At 40.4% G+C, this 24,504-nt stretch overlaps 1 protein-coding gene across 4 annotated transcripts in view; it reads left to right on the forward strand.

The window, feature by feature from the left end:
* foxn3 (forkhead box N3) overlaps positions 1-24,504 on the forward strand; it is a 138,601-nt gene that overhangs the window by 109,305 nt on the left and 4,792 nt on the right. For all 4 annotated transcript variants that reach the window (XM_017715059.2, XM_017715061.2, XM_017715060.2 and 1 more), the window contains one exon: positions 18,962-19,070. In XM_017715059.2, coding sequence (XP_017570548.1) covers positions 18,962-19,070 — 109 coding nt within the window. The remainder of the gene's footprint in view (positions 1-18,961; positions 19,071-24,504) is intronic.

The following is a 24,504-nucleotide window of genomic DNA, read 5'->3' on the forward strand; positions in this document are numbered from 1 at the left end:
CTTTGAGAGTGAAACACAGAGAGGATTGAGGAGGTTAAAGTAATAAATAAGGGGACGAGGCGCGTGGATATTGTTTTTAGCTGCGGGCGGTTTTCATGCCCTGTTTACGTACGTCAATATGATCAACCCTCAGTGAAAACAGTACTCGGCCCTGCTGGGCGCTACAGCTGCTGTTACAGTTACCCGCACCCCCTGAAATACACTGCATACACACATGACCCCAGTAGAGAAAAGATAAAAAAAAGAGCCCAAAGTGTAGCTCTCAGTTCTTAATGTTACACTCTTACAAATGAAGGAGATAAAAGGGAATCTTTAAAGTCCTGCACTCTTAGGGTTCTATATAGCACCAAAAGGGGTTCTTTGACTTTAACAATGGTGGACCATTTTTGCTGCTGTATCAAACCACTGTAAAAAGGTTCTTTATAGAAACATACACAACATATTTCCATAACAGAGAAGAACCATTCAAGCATTCGACCACACCTTTTAAGCTTCCAATAGTTCTTTTGATTTGTTATGAGTCTGTAAAGAAGTGTTGACTTTATAAAGAGCCTCTGGCAACCCCTTTTGTTCAAAGGTGTGAAACAACCACATTTGTAGAGGTTCTAAAACTTCTACAAGAAGTTCTAAAAGTTCTAGAACTTTTGCAGGTGTGAAGAGCTTTTTTACATTTTTATGTAATGTTAAGATTCGGTACTCATTAAAGTTTTTTTTGGTCTAAAACCTTTGAAAGTGTGAATAACCTTCTTTAAATATTACAATGGTTCTATGCCAGTTAGGTTTGTCTAGAACTTTTTGAGGTGTGAAGAACCTGTTAAAAGGTACTTTACATGATACAAAGGTTCTATGCTGGTTACAGGTTCTGTCCCAGTTAAAGTTTTGTCTAGAATCTTCACAAGTTTCAAGAACATTTTAAAGGTTCTTCAGATGTTATGAGGTTTCTATACCAGTTAAAGTTTTTTTTCTAGAACCTGTGCAAGTGTGGAGAACAGTTTCAAGGTTAGTTACAAGTTGTGAAGTTTCTATACCAGTTAACAGTTTTTTTTTCTAGATCGTTTGCAAGTGTGTAAAACCATTTTAAAGGTTCTTGACTTAATGTAAGGGTTCTACACCATTTTTACTAGAACCTTTATGTCCAGGCCAAAAAACACTTAGGAACCTTTGTAGAACCTTTACATTATGTGGTGTTTTTTTAAGCTTTACAAAAGTTCCTCAAACTCACACATCTCATTTAGAAAAATAGTTAAAACAACAGCAACTGAAGGGTTCTTTAAGGGACCAAAAGTGGTTCTTCATCTCCATATTGGTACCTTTATTTTTAAGAGTGTATGTTCAGAGTTAGGATTAATTCAATGGCTGAGATGTAAACAAAGTAATTGAGATTGGTTTGATATAAAATGCTCCACTGTAGAGAAACTTAGAGGCTCTGGTTTCTTCTCAGAGGTGGTGATAGGAACTCGGGGTCACCATGACTACAACAGAAATATAGCCATTTCATTTACTATCCAAATCACCGGTGATCCTACACGTGTCTTCAGAGTGTTTATATTGTCTCTGCCAAACAAAAACCTAGTATTTCTCAAATTGTTCTTAACCTTCAATGAAAGTAAACACACTTTCAAATATACTATGCTTTAGCGTACGTAATTAATAATGGTAAAACATTGAGCGTGTTTTCATGCACTCAGTAATCCGATTAAGAAATCAGATAAAAGAGCTGGATTTTAGCTCACTAATCAGATTACTCGGTGCATGTAAACTCTTACTCTGATTTCTTTCTGACTTCTCTGCGCATGCATGAAACAGGTGGCAGTAGCCGAAATGAGCAAGCAGCGTGATCTGATTACTGTACACCTAAACGCTTTGATTGGATTACTGACAAAATCCGAATTTCTGCAGTTAACTGATTATTAACTGATTATTAACTCATTTGTGAATCTGAAAAAGTTTTGGGGGGGATGGGGGGCTATTTTGCCTAATAATGCTCTGCATGTATCAAGCTGACATAAATGTTTATAAAAATACATTTTGCACCACATCCTTATCTCAAAATCATCGTAAAACTGTCATTATGAGCATCAAGCACAATTTAACCATGTATTTCTGCAAATTCGTTTTCAGAGGCATTGAATTCTAAAGACGTCTGGATCCTATCACCACCGCTATAAACAATCCTGAATCTGTACGTTTCTCTAGAACAGAGCGTTTCACACCAAACCACTCTGAATGTGTTTCCATCTAATGATTTAATTGCACGGAAATGTTGGAAAAGCATCAAAAAGTCCCCTTTAAGCATAGCAGCATAGCTATAGTCATAAAGAGGGGGATGGAAACACCTCACAAAGACAGGAATACAAACTCGAGGACGTGACTGTGTGCGTGTTTAGAGGCGATGGGGGATTGGGCGGAGCTGGAGCAGAGTGAAATTGATCTGACTGCTAGGTGGCCTTGTTACCAGTGACAGTGCAAGATTCATTTAGCAGCTAATGTGGCGGCTGTAAGCCCCTAATCTCCCAGCATTCCTTTAGGCTGTGCAGCAGCGCAGGGCCTGCTGCGGGAACCTGAGGGAAATTACTGACTCCTCTCTGAATCCCACCACGGCCCACGTGACCACACCCACATAAACACACTTTGCATGCCGCCTCGCCGTTGAAGCGGCGGATGGCTGCGAGCCTGGTTTACAGCGCGGTGGAGAGGCGACCTACTGTAGATGCAGAAGTTGCTTTAATCTTATGAAAATGAAGCAGCTCGCTACCGACTGCGTGCTTTCTGTTTTTAGCTCACGCTGCCTTTCATATGCACCATCTTCTGCTCTCCCTGCTATGGGAATAAAACGCATGAAGCACCAGCACAAGAAAGTACCTGAAATAGCTGGCTTTGGTAGCCTGTCGCACTCTTTCTGTCTCTTTTTCTTTGTTTCTCTCTTTATCTCCCTATCTCTGTCTGTAGCTCTGTGTCCTGTCCTCTCAGTCTTTGGGAGGAAATAAACTCTCTTGCTGTGTTTTTGCACACACAGTATTTTGGGAAGGCATTTCATCTGATTAACTGCACAATTAAACACAGTCATTATTACAAACAAGCAAATCCCTGTCCACATCATTATAAAAATGGTAATTGACCTTTTGCAGTAGTTCTTTTTTCCAGTGGATGCGCTCTCTCGCTCTCTCGCTCTCTCTATCTCTTTCTCTTTTGCCTGATTACCTAACTGGACTGTGCGCTTCTGTGGATGCTCGTCTGATGAGTTGAAAACTTTCTCTTTAAAAATCTCATTAAAACAACAGTGAAAGAAGGACAGCCTTTTTAACAAGCCCTATTTTACTGTGCCTCTATTTAAGGATGACAGAATAAAATGGTGATTTGTATATCGCTGCTGTCGGAACAAAACCTTGGAACTCCAAAATGGTGGGTTTAAAGGAGAAGGAAAAAACTACTTTACTTTTAATGTAAGTCAATGGAACCAGACGTTTTTCCAAGATATTTTGGGCAATTTCTTTTGGTCCGTTCATCATGAAAAACATCAAAATTGGAGAGACAAGAAAAGCAGCGATATGACTGATGTATAATCATGAGTATAATGATAATTGTATTTTGCTACTTAACTAGGTATCATTATGAAGGATTTGTACTTGACTCGTGTATTACTGTAATTAAATTCTTGTACTTTATAATTACAATTACATTTGTAATGGTTTACAAATGTAATTGTATTGTCATTTCCCCCTACGAAATGAGACCCTTAAATAAAAAGAACATTACTTCATTAACAGCTACTAGCGCCGCTCTGTAGGCGCTCCTGCCAGTGCAGTGACAGCAGAGGAGGGTAAAGTTCAGCTCCTCACTGCTGGGCTTTAGTCACATTTAGGGAATCTTATGCCTTCAAAGGGGGGTGACAATGATTTATTATCACCCACCACTAATTCTTCAGTGATATGAAGCTGAAGTCGGCTGTTCTCCAGATTCTTGTTCGAATTTTGCCATTCCACCTTAAATGGTGATCGGCTGAAATTTAGCTAGCTACCAATATATCAGTATACTACTAGCAATTTTGTATGCTTGTTATAAAGAAAAGGAACATAATACATTGAAATGACATTAAAGTAAGATAATGCAATAGTTTTGGCTGCTGAAAAACAACAGAAAAATTATACTGTTTTTACATTTTCTGTATAATTAAATCATCAAGGTGATGTAAAGCCATTCAGAGTGGTTTAAATTAAAATACTATCATTCTTAAGAAACGTACTGAGTCAGAACTCTTCACAACTTTGGTGATAAGAACCATCTGGTCCACACTCTGTAAAGTGAGAAGAACTAATGAATGTGGCCCAAATTTGGCCCAAATACATTGTTGGTAAACAATGTTCATGCCAGAATTGGCCAACAAATATAGACACATTGCAAAAACGTATGCAGCTGTAAGCCATCTGGCCCTATTCTGGCCTGCATGCCTAACATCAGCACTCGGGTACTAAAGCCAGAATCGGCCCAGAACTGCCTGTTATACAGTGAACCATTTCACATTAAAACACTCTGAATGACTTTAATGATTTAATTATGTAGACATTTTAAAAACTCGTGGAATTCTTCACCCTACATCTCTTTAGGGAAATGTTTAATTCAAAGGTTGAAAATATATATTAAAATTTAGATCATAAGCTCACGTTTTAGCACTTTCAGTTTTTGACATGTGCAACTCTTTATTTAAATGTACAGCTTTAGATTTACGCCTTAAGCATTTAATTTAAGATGAACAGTTAGGATGGTTTATGCAAGTGGGCACAAGAGATCTTTCTCTTTTACTTTTTACTTTTACACTTAAATATGGTCACATGTTAACTTTTCGCTGAAGTATATTTTTTTCTACATACTTCCAATTTTAATGGTAAGGTTTTGACATAGTGCTCATCACTTGAGCTGAATTTTTCTATATTTTTTCCACCTTTGGTTATTATCATTATTATTATTATTATTATTATTATTATTATTATCATTATGATTCAAACCTGACAGGTCATTGAAAGCTGAATCCACACAGTGCTGTTTTAATTTGTGTATTTTCTGTGGGATTAAGGGACTCGTGCTTCATCACTGCGCCAGCGTGTGTTTATTTGGCTGAGTACCTGTTGTGTTTGTTTCTGTGTCACTTAAAAGGCTTAACTGGCGTCCGCTGATGCGCATTCAGACTGAAGTGCTGTTAATTTTGCTCTCATAAACGTGAGCTAAAAGCCCATCAGATGCCTGTGCTCCAATGAAAGGCAGGTTTTGAGCTGTGTGAATAATAGATTTTTCCCTCACGCGCGCTTTATCATCACTGGAGCACATTTGTGGTGTCTGCGGAATCAAAGGCGTGCTCGCACGGCGAGCGTTAAAACTTCTGCTGGCAACAAGCCTGCCTCTCTTCAACTGAAGCCAGCCGGTGCAAAGAGCCAGGACAAAAAAAGAAAAAGACTTAAAAAGAGCAGTCACACTTTGCTTTCAGCTGCTTTCTATTGAAGGCCAGTTCAGTTGGTGCACGGTAACATTGAAACCTGCCTGTGGTTATTCTTCAGTTAAAGAAATGCCTTATATATAACACTAGCCTTTTCTTATGGAAGTACAGCGATGCCATGAGGTGTTTTTTTCTGGACTGGTCATGACTTGTTTGTCTTGTGGTCTCAAGATAACAAATGTTGTTTTCTTGAGATAACCAGGTAATCTTGAGATCACAAGAGAAAACATTTGTAATCTCAAGATAACAGTCCAGAAAATGACAACTACCTCATGGCCTCTCTGAACTTTTGCATTTTTTTTTTTTGCATTTTTTTCCAAGTGAACTGTTCCTTTAGCAACATTAGCTTTTTCTCTGACTGTGCTGTTCTGTTAGCAACATTTTCTGACTGAACTGTTATTCTAATGCATGAGCTTTTTCTGACTGAACGGTTCCATTAGCAACATTAGCTTTAATTGACAGAACTATTCCAATAGCAACATTATCTTTTTTCCTCAAATTCAATTGTTTCATTAGTAACATTAGCCTTTTCTGTCTGAACTGTTCCTTTAACCCTGGGCTTATTTTGTATGGAGATTTCCAGCTGCCCTGCTGCCTGAACCCCAGTCGGATGTGCATTCGGTGGGGCGTCGCGGTTGCCATGGCAACATTGTAAATAGTTTTGAAGGAGACGTGAGTGCAGTTGGTCCCTAAGGAGGTCACTTGTCTCTCCGTGCCCTACAAAGGCCCCTCAGATCCATTCCAGTGTTGCTTCTCCAGCTTCTCCTCTTACACTCAAATCCTCAGACTTAAAGTTATCCTGAAAAACATATTTTCTTCATTTTTCCCCTCCAATCTTTGATTCCGTCGTGCGCGGTGTCAGTGTCTGTTGGGGGAAGAGAGGGATCTGGAACATAATGTCTTCCTCTCTCAGGCTTTTGTGTGTGTGATCAATGGAGGCTCAAAGTGAGGCCTACTTGGTCGTGTTGAAGAAGCTTTATGTTGGGGCTGAAGACAGAGGGGAGAAAAGAGAGAGAGAGAGAGAGAGAGAGAGAGAGAGAGAGAGAGAGAGTGAGAGAGTTGGTTAATCTGCTAGGCATGTCTCTGATGGGACAGCTCAAAGCAACTTGCACTGAATCCATCATCATAGCTGAACGCTTTCCTTGCTGCTGTGTGAGAGCATTTAGGGCAGGGTCTCGAACCAGTTCGAGGAACGAAAGCAAAGATCACTAGACATGAAAATTAAACTGTAACTGAATGGAGCTGGTCTGCAACAGAAATATCTATTTGAAATTTCTGTTACTAGTCAGTAACATTGAGCCTCATTCACAAACTATTCTTAAGAAGAAACTGCTTATTAAAGCCCGCTTATGTAGTTTTCACAAAGGTTCTGACATTCATTCACCAGTGTTTCTTATTTGGGATTTTTTTAGGGAAGAACAGAATCTACACACGCTCAAGAGCACAAAGGTGAGAACAGTTCTGCGCTTTAAGAACACGTCATGAATCTGACGTGGACTTTTTCTTAGCACCTTTCTCAAGAACACATTTAAGGAATAAATGAAGAAAATATCAATGAATGAGGCCCATTGTTTTTACATTTTGTGTAGCACACAACTTAAGAAAAACATGCTAGACAGAGCTGCAAATGATACCCAAGTGATCTTAAATCATCTTGAATTAATAATTATATCTACTATTTCAGCCTGGGTTCGATTCCCGGGCCGGGAAACCAGGGTCATTTCTGTGTGGAGTTTGCATGTTCTCCCCGTGTCTGTGTGGGTTTCCGTCGGGTGCTCTGGTTTCCTCCCAAAGACATGCAGTCAGGTCAGTTGGACATGCTAAATTGCCCCTAGGTGTGAATGTGTATGTCTGTCTGTCTGTCTGTCTGTCTGTCTGCCCTGTGATGGACTGGTGACCTGTCCAGGGTGTATCCTGCCTTCCGCCTAATGTCAGCTGGGATAGGCTCCAGCACCACACCGTGACCCAGAAGTATAAGCGGTTCATATGATGTGTGTGTGTGTGTATCTAATTTCCATAATTTATTATTATTTCTCATTGTTAGGTTGCTGGAAGAGTATTATAAGATTTCCAAACTTATTTTTAAATGTTCTATTTCTTCTAGTTAAATATTTTCATTTAAGTTTAGTTTTTAGAAGAAATCTCTTCTTAAAACCTACTTACACAGTTTTCACAAAGATTCTGACATTTGGGATTTGAGAATCTACACACACTCCAGAGCACAAATGTGTGAACAATTCTGCGGTTTTAGGACACGTCATGAATCTGACGTAGACTTTTTCCTAGGACCTTTCTCAAGAACACATTTAAAAAAATAAGAAGAAACTGATGAATATGCCCACGGCTTAAGAAAAACCTCAATACACTAGACAGTGCTGCAAATGATACCTAGGCAAGTGATCTTAAATCATCTTAAATTTAGTTATTATATGAGTATTTCTCATTATGAGATTGCTGTAAGAATATTTTGAGATGGCTGAACTAATTTATATTTTTTCTAGTTGTTTTAGATTCTTTTTTTAGCTAGTCTATTGTGTCTAGAGAATTTGTCTGAACCTGAAATATTCCTCCTATTCCCTACATCCCTATCCCTATAAACCAGATAAATAGCTTTTTAAGTCTGATTTTCTCAGGTGTGTAAAGCATTGTCTCAGTACTGCAGTGCACAGTTTGATTGTAGTCAACACTATAAATGGATTAGTGAGCCATTCGAGATTCGGCTGTTGTTTAATTATATTTACAGATACTTTTGCTTAAGACATAATGCCTTGACTGGGTGCCCGGTTTGCCAGCATTCTGGACCGGTTTGACCACCGTGGAGCTTCATGCTGTACAACGCTGTACAAACCTCAGCTGCATGGCCTGACCCTCCTGATGATGCTGCATTTTTCAGTCATAGGCATTGATTCACTTGCTTTTCCTGCTTTTATACTGATGGTCAAACCTCATTCTGTGCTGTTATTTTCTGCTACCCGGTGTTGACCAGAGGAGGATGGGTTCTGCTTTTGAGTCATGGTTCCTCTCAAGGTTTCTACCTCTTGCTCTTTTTATTCCTTGCCAGTGTCGCCAGTGGCAACGCTTATGGGGGCCTGGACCCATTTTTTTTCTGTAAAGCTGCTTTGTGACATCTGTCGTAAAAAACACTTTAGAAATACATTTTGACTTTGACGTCATGCAGATAGTATTGCTTGTTGCAAGAAATAACACTTGCAAACAAGACCAATTAAAGACAATTTACCTGGATAAAATAACTTTAAACAAGTAAAAAATGTCCAGAAATAGATTAAACAATCTCATAATGAGTAATATTAGATATTTAGTAGATCTAAAATAATCTCACAATCTCGCAAAGATACCATTTTTTGCCGTGAGACAACCCAGGCTGTTTTTGTTGTTGCTCTGAGCTCGTAAGAATGAGAGAAAAAGCTAATTATATGAAATGAGTACAATTAATTGATCTTTAATTTTGTTGTAACCAGTCTATGAGCATTATGTTTGTGCTTGAACACAAGAATGTAAATGCTAAATTATGCTGGGAGCGAACTGTCTGCTCTCCGTTCTGTCCTGGTTTAGGGGGCAGGCATGGTCGGGCATTGGATTTCTTGCTTTCCTCCCTTGAAGATAGCGGTATCTGCTGGCTGCATCAGGTTTTTAATTCCACTTAACGTTGTCATTTATCACATGGAAATATTTCAGCTGAAAACTGATTTCCCCAAATCCAATCTGCAGCCTATCGTTCTTCGGGGAAAAGAATTAAGCTAAATGCGCAGGCTTTATTTGCCCACCAGCAGGTGCCAAGTTTACAGAGTGCTGGGAATTTGTCATTTGCACACCCTGTCATTTTTCACAGCGCATTTCTCTTTTTCCTTCTCTCTCTCTCTTTCTCTCTCTCTCTCTGTCTGTCTAAGGGTCTACAGTAGAGGACAAAGTAGAGGAGACACAGGAGTGATATGACGGCAGCATTTGAATGCAGATTGCATGTGTGTTGCTGGCACTGTTTCATTTCTGTGATACTGCTGAGGATATATCTCACCATTAAGTTGAGCTGCAGTTAATCTGAATGCTCTGTGCTGGTTGGATCAGATATTCATGGCCCAGCAGGCAGTGCAGTTACTCCTGGAGCTGATCTCAGAGCAGCCAGAGCGAGCTTAAGCTCCAGCCATGGTGAGAGGGAGAGATGGGGAGAGAGAGAGAGATGGGGAGAGAGAGAGAGAGATGGGGAGAGAGAGAGAGTGAGCGAGAGAGAGAGAGAGAGAGAGAGAGCGAGCGAGAGAGAGAGAGAGAGAGAGAGAGAGAGAGAGTGAGCGAGAGAGAGAGAGCGAGAGAGAGAGAGAGAGCGAGAGAGAGAGAGAGCGAGAGAGAGAGAGCGAGAGAGAGAGAGAGCGAGAGAGAGCGGGGAGCAGCTGGGAGCAGCCAGCAACCCCACTGCCAAAGCCCAAATGAAAGAAGACAGGGATAGAGGGAAATGTCTCATCGCACCAGCGTTTTGGGTGCATGTTGTTTGTTTTGTCGTTGGGTTGCTGTTCCTTTGCATATTTGGCAAAGGCGCCTTCTCCTGCGTCCGCTCAGTAGGGATGTGGTTTCATAGACGAGCTGCTTGAGCTCCTGTTGAGAAGTAATTTGCTTAAGGCCACTCTGGTCATGATAAGCCTGATTTATTCCACCTGACTTTCTTTGCTCAATCAATTCAGTTCATCGTCAGATTTGCAAAACAAATAGCTTTTCCTCTCACTCCTTTTGTGTGCATCTGTTCTGTAAGAGCATTTATATTCGCCTCTCTGTGTCTGTGTGTTTGTTTTTTTTTTGTACAGTTTTAGGACAAAATACCCTCACTTTGAAGGATACCCTGAGAAAAGCAAGGCTACAAGGCTACCTACACACACACACACACACACGTGTGTATGCCGTCACTGTCTTTTTCAGCTTTTGACATAATTTGAAAATGCCCTTTAAGGACTGAAAGAAATTACCCAAATCCATTACTTAGGTTCCGTTGACTTATATTAAAAATAAAGTGTTTTTTGCTTCTACCATTTGGGAAATACAAGGTTTTGTTCCGACAGCAGTGATATTTGTGTATATTGCTGTAGTCAGAACAAAACCTTGTATCTCCCAAATTGTACCTTTACAGGAGAAGAAAAAACATACTTTACTTTTAATGTATTTAATGTCAATGGAACCAGAATTTTTTCCAGGTCATTTGGCTGTTTTTTTGTCAATTCATCGTGAATTGAACACACAATGTAAAGGGCAATAGGCATTTTAAAATTATGTCAAATACTGAAAAACATCAAAAATGGAGTTACAAGCTATTCTTCCGATAACAGCGATACCAACGTGGTACTGTGATAGGATGCCACCTGATCAACAAGTTCAGTCGTGAAATTTCCTTGCTACTAAATATTCCACAGTCAACCATCAGTGGTATTGTAACAAAGTGGAAGCGAGTGGGAATGATAGCAACTCAGCCACAAAGTGATAGGCCAAGTAAAATGACAGAGTGGGATCAACGGATGCTGAGGCGCATAGTGTGCAGAGGTCGCCAACTTTCTGCATTCAGTCACTACAGAATGGGTTTCCATAACTGGGCAGCTGCATTCAAGCCTTACATCACCAAGCGCAATGCAAAGCGTCGATTGCAGTGGTGTAAAGCGCCGCCACTGGACTCAGCAGTGGAGACATGTTCTCTGGAGAGACTTCATCCGTTTGGCAATCCAATGGACAAGTCTAGGTTTGGCGGTTGCCAGGAGAACAGTACTTGTCTGACTACATTGTGCCAAGTTTGGTGGAGGGGGGATTATGGTGTGGGGTTGTTTTTCATGAGTTGGGCTCTGCCCCTTAGTTCCAGTGAAAGGAACTCTTAATGCTTCAGCAGACCAGGAGATTTTTGACAATTTCATGTTCCCAACTTTGTGGCAACAGTTTGGGGACGGCCCCTTCCTGTTCCAACATGACTGCACACCAGTGCACAAAGCAAGGTCCATAAAGACATTGATGAGTGAGTTTGGTGTGGAAGAACTTGACTGGCCTGCACTGGTCTCTGACTTTTGCACACTACTGGGGACTCATATGGGACAAATGAGTTTTACATATCGCTGTTGTCAGAACAAAACCTCATATCTCCAAAATGGGAGAAGGAAAAAACACACTGTAGTTTTAATACAAGTCAGTGGAACCAGATGTCTTTCCAAGACGTTTTTGGGCTGTTTCTTTTGCTCCATTTATCATGAAATTTGCACACAATGTAAAAGGCAACAGGTCCTTTGAAATTATGTCAAAAACTGAAAAATGACAAAAATGGAGATATGGAGAGGTTTTCTTCAGACCATATCATAATGCATATATATATATATATATATATATATTTACATATATATGTGTGGGTATGTGTGTATGTGTGTGTGTGTGTGTATGTGTGTGTGTGGGAGACCCCATGTCATACATAAAAACAAACTGGTGTTTGTGTGTGTGTGTGTGTGTGTGTGTGTGTGTACATCTGCGTGTCATTCTGAATGAAACTAAAATCCATAAGATGCAGACTCTTTCAGATAGCTCCTAATTATCAGGAGAATTAAGGATACATGATATCAAAGCTCACTAAATTGCTCTTTCAATAAACATCCTGTTTTCCCTTCATAGAAGCATGTCTGTGATTTGTACCATTGGCAAGATAAGCTCTGAACATCTCATTACGATTACAAACTGTCTCGCCAGATTCCGACACACAGGCAAACAGGCTGATAGTTCTGCTTTAGAATTTATTTACTTATTTATTCATTCCACTGAAGTGGTGAAGCAGTTTCGTGCCCTTAAGGCAAAAGCTCTCGTCTCACTGGACTGAAGCCATAAACAGACCAGGCCTGCTCGTGCCCTTTGACCTCTGCGTGTGGAGAGAGGAGTGTGTCATTGCGCACACGCCTGCCTAGCCTCTTTCGCCAGAGCGGTGAGGGAGGACGCGGTCAGATCCTTCAAGAGGATCCCCGCTGCTCGGCTTTTGTGTGTTAAAAGAGGAGCTCTCTACAGAGCCAGCCGTGCATGTCATAGGCCCGAATGTACAAATCACACTGCCGCCAGCCCTGCGCTTTTATTGTGCAAAAACAAAGGCCCATAGCACGCCCAAACTCCTCCATCAAAAGAGAGAGGCACCATTAAAGAGACGTTTTAACCCCCCTCCTTCCCCAAAGAGTCTACTTTGCCTAAGGAGCCGGGCCTGTCAATAGAGCTCAAATCTGATCAGCACACAGGCAAGACCGAGCTATTGCTCATGTGCACGTAAACAAGTCCATTATCGGGAGCTCTGGGGCCCTGAAACCAAATTTCTGTTTTTTATGTGTTTTACGCCGCCCTGATAAAATAGACTCATGGGTCAAAGCAGTTCAAGGAAAGTCTCCGTTTTAAAGCTATATTAGTCTCAAAGTCACTTTTTACTTTAATTAGGTAAATGGCTGTCAAGGTGTCTAGAGAACTGAAATGCAGAACTAATTCTGACTGTGTTCTGATATTCACAGTCCCCCTACTGGACAAATAGTGTTATGACAGCATATAGGCAGGGCTGGCTCTGGCACTTTGGTGGGCCTAAGAAGGATTTTTTTTTGCGATGCCTTAAACACCCCCAACACCCCCCCCCCCCCCAAACACACACACACACGCCCCCCCGCCTAACCCTGGCAAAATGATATTTTGTAAACTACAAGCTAAAAGTAAATATAATGACTACTACAAGTTGTCTAAGTAATATACATTCATAACTGGCTAATTTATGTATTTCTGATCATGGCTGCTTGTTTATGGTTCTAAAAAGATACAGTTTATGTTGTAGTTGATTTTATCAGCATTCTCCAACCAGGGATCTTTCTCACCATGCAGTATTTCTTGCTTAGCCAGTAAACTTAAAGCTTAGTTGGATCTAACTCTGGCGGCAGTGGTTGCTTTTTTTACTGTTATAAATCTAAATATGTTATAAATGCTTTACTTTGCATATATTTAAGCGACTCCTTCTCATGTTTTACAAGACTGGCTGTTCGTCATAAATGTCACACTTCCATGTGCACACACGAGGATTAATTACCCCTTTAAAATAAATATGTAGCACCTGGTCAAGTTATAAGTGCAGATTTTTAAAAGTTCTCTTCATTAGTTTTTTCTGTTATTGTTTTGAGCAGCTGCAGTTAAATGATACCAAAATCCTTGAAGTGCTGCAGGACCCTCAGCACCCCTACTTCCCGCCTCCCTGAAGATATCTGATGTTTGGGGAAGAATATGGTCTCAGAAAATGTCTTCAGAATGTCCAAAAAAAAGTTGCATGTTCCATTTTTTAGCAACGAATATATAATACAAGAGACAGAGAAATAAGTTAAGACAAGCCACAAAGAAAAAACACACAAATACACACACACAGTACATAAGGCAAACAAATGAAGTGAGACACATTTTGTTTGCTATTCTTTAAATGGTATGAGAGATGGGCCAGTAGAAATGCTCTGAAATTAGATTTCATTATATTTTTTCCTTCTCTCATGTTATCGATAGTAGTAATAATAATAATAGTAATAATAATAATAAAAAATCATGTAGCACCTTTCACCAAGGTCGCTTACAATAGCGTGCCAGTTGCCTAGAGGCAGAAAAACACAGAGAGAGAGACAGAGAGACAGACAGACAGAGATTTGTGTAGTTAGAGAGAGATGTGCAGATTAATGCTATGGGAGCTGTGTATGCAGGGCCATCTGCCCAGGACATTAATACGCTTGAGAGGAAGAGGATAGAGAGAGAGAGCAGCCCTGTGGCATCATCCCACTCACTGCACTCTGCATGAGTTAGAGGGCTAGGACATCTACCTTGATCGAGAGAGAGGGAGGGAGGGGGAGAGAGAGAGGGGTGGGGAAAGAGAGAGAGAGCGAGAGAGAGAGAGAGAGAGAGAGAGAGAGAGAGAGAGAGAGAGAGAGATGCGCAGGAGCCTTGTACCTCTCTCTGCTCTTTTCAAGCTCAGCTTTATTGTCTGGCTTATTCAAATATAATTAAATACATTTGCTGTGCTTCTCTCTGTCTTGCATGTTAAGGGACACTGTACAATACTTTATACCAGGTCACAATACACAGCACTTCCTAAGGCTGACATGATTCCTCAATTACATTTGATTACCCAGATAAGATCAATAATAACTGATTAAAGGGGCAGTGTCATTGAAAACCAAATTGGATGAATTTGGAATAAAAGTTTGATTTAGTGTGTAAACATTAAAGGCACAGTAACAACAGATTTGTTTAGTTTAGTTGGGCACTTAGCAATTTACCTTCCTAGTGCACTGACGTTGGCAGTTTGGACAGTGGCAGTGACTAATTTAAATTCTCATATTTCAGTTCCTCAGAGAGGCGCTTATTAATATGCATTTTGTGCCACGTAGTGTTTCTATTCTTGAATGAAGTCTTTTTTAAATACTTGCTTGTTTATCTTTTTCTAGTAAAGTGTTTTGGAAAAATTGAAAGTCCATTTTTATTGTTTGGCTGTTTATAAAATAACTGGCTACTCAGTTAATTGCTAAAATAATCTTATCAGTTACTTGCTAATATACATCCCTACTCACTACATATACATATGCATTACATGCACAACTGCAAGTCACTTTTACAGTGACGATAAGTGTTTCTATGACGGATCACTGTGTCTGCTTTTTTTGTTTTTTTGCCGTGTTTGTGTTTGTACAGAAGCTAGCACCTTATTGCAGTTATTTAAAGCCCTGCTGTCAGATAAGGGCAGTTGCTGCTCAGTTACTGCTTCCCAGTACAATAGCTGGTGACATTTTATTTTGAGTGAAACAAACACTCAACAGACTCTCAGTACCATGTCAAAAAACATGTGAGGGTTAGGATTAGGCTCTGGGTTGAGGTTAAGGTTAGGGTTAGGATTAGGGCCAGGGTTAGGGTTATTGCTCCACTTGTTCCACCTGTTCACTGCTCCACCTGTTTTCCCTGTTTTGTACTATAATACTTTATACTAACAATGTTTGCTATCCAGTGTCGACCAGAGGAGCATGGGTTCCCCTTCTGAGTCTTGGTTCCTCTCAAGGTTTCTTCCTCCTGCCCTTACGGAGTTTTTCCTTGCCAATGGGTTGCTCATCAGGGCTTGGACCTGGATTTTTTTTTTTCTGTAATGCTGGTTTTTCTGTAAAGCTGCTTTGTGACAACACCTGTTGTAAAAAGCGCTATATAAATAAACTTTGCTTGCTTGGTTAAGTTTTGGGTAAAGATGGTAAGGTTGGGTTTCGTGTAATGAAAGTAACATATTAACAACACATCTACTGAATATAAGTTATGTATCAACAGAACATCTACACGATATTTACTTCAGTGTGTTCAGATGCTTCACTACTGCTACGTCACTGACACGTTGTTGATGTGTTAGGCCCAAAATATACTTCACGCAAAGATTGAAACTAGTTTAAGTTAGTTCTAGCAATAGCTGATTTGCCCTCTGTTGCCCCCTTCAGTGCTGAGTGTTTTAATTGCCACACCAACTTAAGAACGCACAGTGAGTTTGTACAGAAGGAATGAGAGTTTGCAGTACGGTGAACAAGCGCTGTCATTTGCGTTTGTGTCCTTGCACAAAGTACATTTTGGTCCTTATTGATACTTTGTTAAGAGTTTATTAATCATCTACAAAGGACCGCTCCAAATAAAGTGTTACCCAATAGCTCTGAGTGGCACTTCCACAGCCTGACATTGTAGATGTGGACTTTAGTTTTTGAGCACTTTTTTACCTAAAGCTTTTAACTTCCTTAAAGAAGGCTGCCTCCTCAGGCACACAAGCCTCAGGGCCTCCTCTCTCGTGTGGCTGAGCAAAGGGAGCGGAGTTTCTTTTTGTTTCGCACTGTTGTTTCTGATGCCTGGGCTGATGGTTCAACATGTATGGGGTACAATAGAGCAAGCACATTAGCCATTCAGATTGCCAGCCCATCCACGCTAATTGGGGGGAGGGCTGCATCCCTCTTGTCGCTTCGCATTGTCTACTCGCTTGGCCAGGCCTGTCCTGCACTGTCTCAGGCCATCACTTCACCTTTTTCCTGAGGCTGGAGTCCCTTGGGGTGGAGCAAGATAGAGAGAGAGAGGGAGAGAGAAAGAGAGAGATGAAGAAAGAGAGGGCCGCTGCCAGCACAGCTGTTCTCCTCAACACCACCACAGCAACTCCAGCGCCGCTGTCACCTAGCCGTGGATCGGGACTATGGCATACATAGATGGGGGGAAGAAGGAAGGAGAAGGAGGGGGTTGCCACGGCAACAATGCTTCTGCCTAATGGGCAGAGGAGTGTGCTGGATTTCAAGCGGATAGTTGCTTTTTCCTCCGTTGTTTTTTTTTTCCACGTTTGCCATCTGCTTTCAATCAGGGTCCATTTCCTGTACGGCACCGAGATGATGCCTCGTACTGGGATCAACAAAAGCAGAAGAGCTGTCAAGTCTGTTTAGGTCTGCTCTCAAGCTCAAAAATGGGCTTTCTCCCATTTCCATTCCATCACGCTGGAACCTTGATGTAGGTTTCTGAGACTGTCTGATAATCGAATGCTTTCAGTGAAGCACGTGAGATTTCACATGCGGGTAAATGTCCGTTTTAACGGCCAACAAAGCTGTTTGGAGCTGAGCCCGTCTCCTGCGTTTCATAGATCCAGACATAGAATCTGGCGTCTCTGTGATGCATTGGAATGACCCTGAGATGTACAGTATGTGCTCTGTGAGTAAAGGCTGAGAAGCATCAGCCCTGTGGGGCACACATCAATCAAATAAGTCTATACCACTTAGTAGGATCAAGCAGCTAATTCAATACCTCATACTATTCACAGATTACACTGTCATTTCTTCTTAAAGGAAACATCAAATTTGCGCAATTTTCCACTTACCCCAGATGGAGTTGTTCAGCCAAGGTATGTTGGTGTCAAGATTTTATCTCTGTAGTTATGCAGTTTGAGTGGATCGAGAAAGGTTTTGAGGATGCATTTACAGCAACGATTTGTGTGACTATTAACATCTAGAGCTTTTATCAACTGGAACTACGAGGCTAACATTGAAAAAAAACATTAGATGTCAATAGTCACCCGAATCTTTTCTGTAAATACCTTCTCAAAACTTCTCTTAACCCACTCAGACCACATCCAGGTCTTCATTAAAGTTACACAGATGTGTACTTGTGGTTTAGGACACAGCACAACCTACTATAAACTACACTGTTAGAAATGAAGGTTCTGTGCAGGTACATTTTTGTTCATCAAAGTAGAAACAATGTAAAAGTTCCCTCAAAGGTACAGCAGTGGCTTTAAGGTCCAAATGGGAACCTTAAATAGGTTTTTGCAGGTGAAAAGTATGTATTTGTATCTTTTCATAATGTTTTAAAACAGAAAAGTAAAATAACACTTATGTTCCCTGACTAAAAGTACTGAGATCTACCCTTGAGGGTACCACCCCAGTGACAAGAGGGGTCCTGTCCCAATGACAGTAAAACAAAAACGACACTGTGTGTCTGAAAGCTGTGGGCCACTATTGTAGACAACAGATGGTGTGCTGAATTCCTCATCCCCTACAGAATCCATCTCCCCTTCACGTGTACCTATATCCCGCTATGTTACATTAGCGATATCTGTTCTTAAATCTAAACATAGATTGAGTTTAAAACTTCATTGCACCACTTGTTGACATCACTGAGTGGTTACTCGAATGATCAGCAGCAGTATGTTTGGGTTTATGTTTTATGAATATGTTTATAGCTGACAAATCTGAGACTTAATGAAGACCTAGATGTGGTTTGAACCAGTTGAGGAAGGTTTTGGGGGAAGTGTTTGGGGGAAAAAGATTTGAGTGACTATTGAGTTCTATTGTTTGTTAGCTACATTAGCCTTGTAGCTCCAGGGCTAAGCTGAAGAGGCATTATTTGATTGATGACATCTGGAGTAAGTGGAAAAGTTTTTTTCTGTGCTTTCTTGACTTTCCATTTGTCCTTCTGTGATGTTGCAAATGCTTATTTCATCTTCTCTCACAAAGATCTGTGAAAGAGAACTGCCTTCAAGTAGACATATTCAGATATATTTAGTTGAAAAAGTTGTCAAAAGGTCTTCTTTTCACTGTGTCGGGTTTAGAAATGTGTGCTCGCTGTGTGAAAAGCTGGGGATGGAAGCATATTAGCAGCATGCGCTAATGGTGTTGAAATTGTTTGAGCTGTGATGATCAAATATGGTGCAGTAGCTTTAAAATGAATCAATATTTCCCCCGTCCACTGATTTTTTCCATAAAATACATTACTGTCGACCGCGCTTGGTATGTCTGTTTATGACTAACATTCATCATTATGCCATCTGTGATTACTGGTGAATAATATGCGCTCACATGCTACAGTATTTGCATGGGGTGACAATGACCACGTGTGCGTATGTGTGCTGCTGTTGTAGAGCCGTATACACAGTAATGGACTTTTTCTCCTTTTCCTTCTCTGCAGTCCCTCAGGGAGTGATCCATAACGGAGCTCGTATGATGAGCCAGGGCCTCTTCCCAGGAATCCGACCCCTTCCCATCAGCCCTATTAGCAGCAGAACGGCCGCAGTCAGGTCAGTCCCGCCCCTCTCCGCTCATCCACTGATCTGTGTTGGTTCATCTGTTTTACACAGGACTGCATGCTTATCACAGGGGTTCCCAGTTCTTGTCGTGAAGGATGGTGACCCTGCTGTTTTCTGTACTTTAGTGTTTTTCCTTCCATAATTTACCTAATCCGCCTAATTAGCCAATTAAAGGAATTTTCCAGCCGTCATAGTTGTCATCCTCCAGAGACGGTGACCTTTGAATTCATAGCCTCCGATGTTTTTTCACTTTACTTGACAGGTAAACAGCTAAACAGTGTCTTTTGCTCTGTTAAATACACATACAAACACAAAAGGCTTAGAGCAGCATCAGGTTGTGTTCTGCGACGAGCTGACAGAACAAAAACCTCTGATGATGTTGCATCATTTGCAAGGTGAGACTGAAAGGCAAATACATCTGTGCTTATGCATCTGTGTCCCTCATCCATTGTGCCTTGTTTTTCAATGCACAACAAAGTCACACTCCAGCAACTTTAATGTCTTTTTACAGTGAGGGACACTCTGTTCTCTTAAATGCCATTCTAAATATTACAGTTAATATATTTTTTTAAATAAATGAGGCTTCAATGGCTATAGCAATATCTATTTTGTTCATATGCAGGGTGTGCGCATCATCCTAAATCACTACCCCAGCCCCCAACACGCAGTCTGAGCTATGATTTTAAGTGCAATAAAACCAAAGGGGAGAAACCATTCTGAACTGTATTACACCAGATTTTCCATATCCAAGCATTACATGAGCATTATATGGGTTCACACATGTAATGTTATGTTTTTAAATATAAAAGTACCTTATTTGTTTTTTTGTGAAGGCTTATAAACAGATTTGTCTGCTCCTTTTTAGGGGTTTGAAATGGGCATTACATCAGATCACAATGATTTTTGGGCAAGTTCTTCCCCTGAAGGCGATCACTTGATCCCCTCCACCTCCAAGAGCTCATCTGACAAAATTCACTTGAGCTTATATAGTAAACGAATGGCCTTTAAGATGGTGTTGGGGATTCTGCCGAGGGGAAACATTGAGGCCAGAATTATGAGAGCATGTTAAAATTAGTACATAAATCAGCATAAAGTCTTACCAAAGCCGTTTTAATGACATTCCATACAGTAAAAACAATCTCAGTTATCTTTGCCTTCCCTCACTGTGTTCTGTACGGTGGCCGAGAAGAGCCAACAAACTGCAGATAAAAAAAACACCTTCATCAAAATGACGACACCAATGCAAGGTTTCATAAATGCAGATAAATGCAAATACAGAAATCACAGGCAACTTTGCTGATAATCCAGTCCAACAGAGGTGTTTCTGGAGGACACTCAAAGAGGATGGAGCCATTCAAACTTTTTAAAATTCTATGCAGCATAAATATTCACCGGTAAAAGTATGTTAACTTTTGTTTGAGCAGATTAATATCACTGTATCATAATGGGAATTAGCTGTCGAGTGTAACTGTAAACATTTAACTAGTAACACCAGAGACCCACCACAATACAGGTATGACAAACTAGCCAGCCAGGTTAACCATGAACTTGGGATGTGTTCCTATCAGTGATTTTCCATCATAGATATTCCATCACATTTGACTCTTCCAGAAACAGTTCCGTTGTGTTATGACTGGCTTTGCAGCATTTCTGAAGTTGCCTGTGTTTTATTTATTTGCAGTGTGTTTGTAAAATGTAGCTCTGATCTCATCACGTTGAAGAAAATGTTTTCTTGTTTGCGGCACGTTCATGAGTTTGCAAAGTGTTTTTAATTGTACTATGAATAGGGTCTTGTCAGCCACCGTAGTTCTGGGATCTATATCAATCAGGCAGCAATATGTGAACTACATTGGAAAACGGATTAGCACAAATTCTTCCTTAGCAGCTCACCTTATCTCTGAAAGGACACATTATACAGATGTACTGTTCCATTTACGAATACCTTTAACTGAAGAATTCATGAAAGTTCAATACGCCTGTTTTCCATACACATTAACCAGCAGAAGCCATTGGCTTCATTTATACGAGAGTTTAGAGCCAATGTGTATTCGGTTCATTTTCAGTGCAGGGAAACCCATCAAACATATTGTATGTGGCAACCATATGGTACAGATGCAGTAGATAGAGATTGGGTTAAAAACCACTACAATGTTCCTTGTACAGTGCAGAGGGAATCCAGGATCACAACTTGGGAATACTTGCCTTGAATCTCTTTCCACCAGTTATATACAGTCCCCCTCTATGGCCAAACATCACCTCACCTTATTATTCAAACACAAGCCTTGGTCCTGCACATGTAATGGTGCTGAATAATTGATCACATACACTAAGTATTTTAATGGCCTGAGTGGTGTGAGTGGACTGCCTTTCACCCTTTGAAACATTCATAAGCCTGGGCTTCTGAAGCAGGTCCTGCTTGTCTGCAGCTCCCACACAGATGTCTTCCCAGCATCACTGTAGTTTCTGATAGTTTGGTCCACGTACATAGTAAAAATCAGCAGGTTCTGTGTGGAAATATTATAAGAATCAGACAACACGATGCTCTGAGTAGCAGAGAAACCATCAGAGCTGCTAGTTGAAACAGGTCCACAGAGAGACAGGTGTGGACAGGCTGCATATGTGTGTGTGGACATACCTGCCTGAGGGTTTACAGGTGTGCATTTGGGACACTCTTTACCCAGAAGACTATTCACTAGCTTGACATAGACATTCTACTGTAGAAGCTTCATACAGGTAGAAGCATCATACAGACTGTTTCCATACAGTCCATATGTAGAATTTAAGCTGTAAATTTTCAATTCACTGTTTTTGTGATGTCACAGAATCCAACTAATGCATTTAGAGTCAGAGAGCACGTTTGATTTATTTATTTAAAAGCCATAAAGACCATTAAGTACGTTATTCATTTTTCAGGCAGTAAAAATGAGATCTACTTGCATAAGGAAGGTGAAAGTCAAAAGAAATGAGTGAAAAACCATGACATTTCCAAAAACTGTGGTTATGTAGACTGTGGATTGTAGAATCTTGAGATGTAGAACATGATACCAATTTCTATGACTGAATCTTGGAAGTGTGGAAAATGATCACTGCAGATTTCTTTGAAAAATAGTGAAAAACATAATATTATATTTAGCTGTTGAGGCTTCTGTGTTAATGTTTATATATGATCCTGAAAAAAAAATGAAAAACTGTTTAGACTGAAATCAAATACATGAAAGGGTGGCTTTCTGCTTTAAACAGTACTCTACAAATGTCTGCCTATTCAGCTTCACATTGACGCAATAAGAATGGTTTCTAACTTTGACTGCTTTCTGAATGAGGCACAATTCCAGCAGCCAATCAGAACAGAAAGTGTTTACAATGGTACAGTAAGAAAAACAGCCCGTTTAATTCTGAGGGATAAGGGGAGGATGGAAAATGGTCATGTAAAAATGAATTATGACTGTTTTTGGTCAGTAAACCCACACAGATGTCATAAGTGAACCTCAGAGGGGAAATAAATAAATAAAATAAAATAAGAGAGTAGAATATGGGCCCCTTAATAGAGCGTGTGACCTTCATGGATATGACAGACAAATACATTCATATCTACTATAATGTCTCTGGTGTGTTAACACGCTGGCTGACACATTGGGTTGTGGGCAGCAGGGATGACAGAGCTGAGCCTGCTTGCTATCAAATGAATGACACTGCATTTAGGCATTAATAATTGAGCCCGTTTTCTTATCCTGCTGTGCTGTGGCTATAATTCATGAGCCATAAATGCACAAATGAGACAGAAAGTGGAAAAGCTCTCAAGGTTTATTTTTCTAGGCTTGCTGGGAATTTTAATGTTTGTGATGGAACTGCACGAGAAGCAAAAGCTTGTGGTCCAGCGTCTCTGGGCAGCAGAGCAGCTATGTGCAATAAACTCTGACCAGCAACATCTGAGGGCTGATTGAAAAGTCATTTCATTATTTTAATGCTGCGCTTTGTTGATGAGGGACGTAAATGGAAATAATTGAGAGCCTTTGCCATTTCCCTGTATCACTTCTCCACTGAAAATCGGGCCGTTTTGTAATCCACCTCCATTAATTAGTTTTATAATAGTGTTGTTGGTCAGCTAGAGAGGTACTCCAGAGCTGAAGTGCATTTCAAAGCCATGAGCAGTGTTTTAATTTAATTAGCTCATGACTCATTGTGGACTGTTCAGTTAGCCGGGCACAGTGCTTGCCATTGCAACACCTCTTTTAGATAATGTATGAGTTTGCTGTAATGTGTGTCACTCAAATAGCTCAAATAATTATACATGACATATCTGACTTGAGCCAGTAATACGGTGAATATATAATTAATATATACGTATTCACTATAAAACGAAAACATCCTGGATTAACCAGACACTTCCAAATTATTTGGCAAGTCAGTTTAAAGGTATGAAGCTGTCACTGAGGCAGTACCCCTCTTGTTACTGGAGTGGGACCCCCAAGGGTACATCTCAGTACCTTTAGTCAGGGAACATAACTGAGTCATAATCCAATAAAATTATACTTTCTAAGTTGTAGAGACTCCACACCCCGTCTCATCTCCAGGCTTTTTATTTTATTGTTCTATTCTAAAACATTAAGTTATGAAAAGGTACAAATGCAAACTTTTAACCTGGAAAAACTTATTTAAGGTTCACCTACAAAGATGTTCAGATGGTGTTTAAAGATGTCCAACGGGATATATAATCTAAAACAGATCTGCCAAACTAAATCACACGAACTGGGACACAAAACCAGAGACGCTATCAGAAAGTCAATAACAGCAGCTCAAATAAAATCTGTCAAGATTTTCGCTTTGAAACCTGACGCCAGCAACACTATGTCACATGAACTTGTCCCATTAAGACTGGGGTTCCAGTTCAGACAGTGAGTGAAATTCACCCTAAAGGCCCCTGAAGCTGAGAGGAAGACTGATCTTTCAGCATTGCAGCGACCCCGGTTACAAGAAACGCAGGTTCTTGAGAATAAAAAAAGCAAAAGGACCTGGAGTGGCCTAGTTAGAGAATGACCTAAATCCTGCTGAAAATTTAATGCACGGCACAAAGACGGGTGTTCTTCAACAGAACCAAAGGAGTCTGACCGAGGCTGACCAGATTTGTAAAGGGAGAGATGTTGCCAAATAAAGCTACTTCACCCAAGCGACAAATTGCCTGCACTACCCTTACAATGAGGGACTGCAGAAATTCAATAAAACTATGAGATTTCCATAGTTCTGTACAATACTTATGAAATAATATATAATTTCACTTCCATATAATGTTCACGTAGCACTGGATTATGGCAGGCTGCAGTACTTGTACACCATACTGTAGTATACTATAGTAATGGTCAGAATTTGCTATATTACTATTGTAGGAATCTTATAGCGACTTTTGCAGTGTAACTACAGATTTTGGTAG

The sequence above is a fragment of the Pygocentrus nattereri genome, chromosome 10, assembly GCF_015220715.1.
Source record: "Pygocentrus nattereri isolate fPygNat1 chromosome 10, fPygNat1.pri, whole genome shotgun sequence".
In the NCBI taxonomy this organism is placed as follows: Eukaryota; Metazoa; Chordata; class Actinopteri; order Characiformes; family Serrasalmidae; genus Pygocentrus; species Pygocentrus nattereri.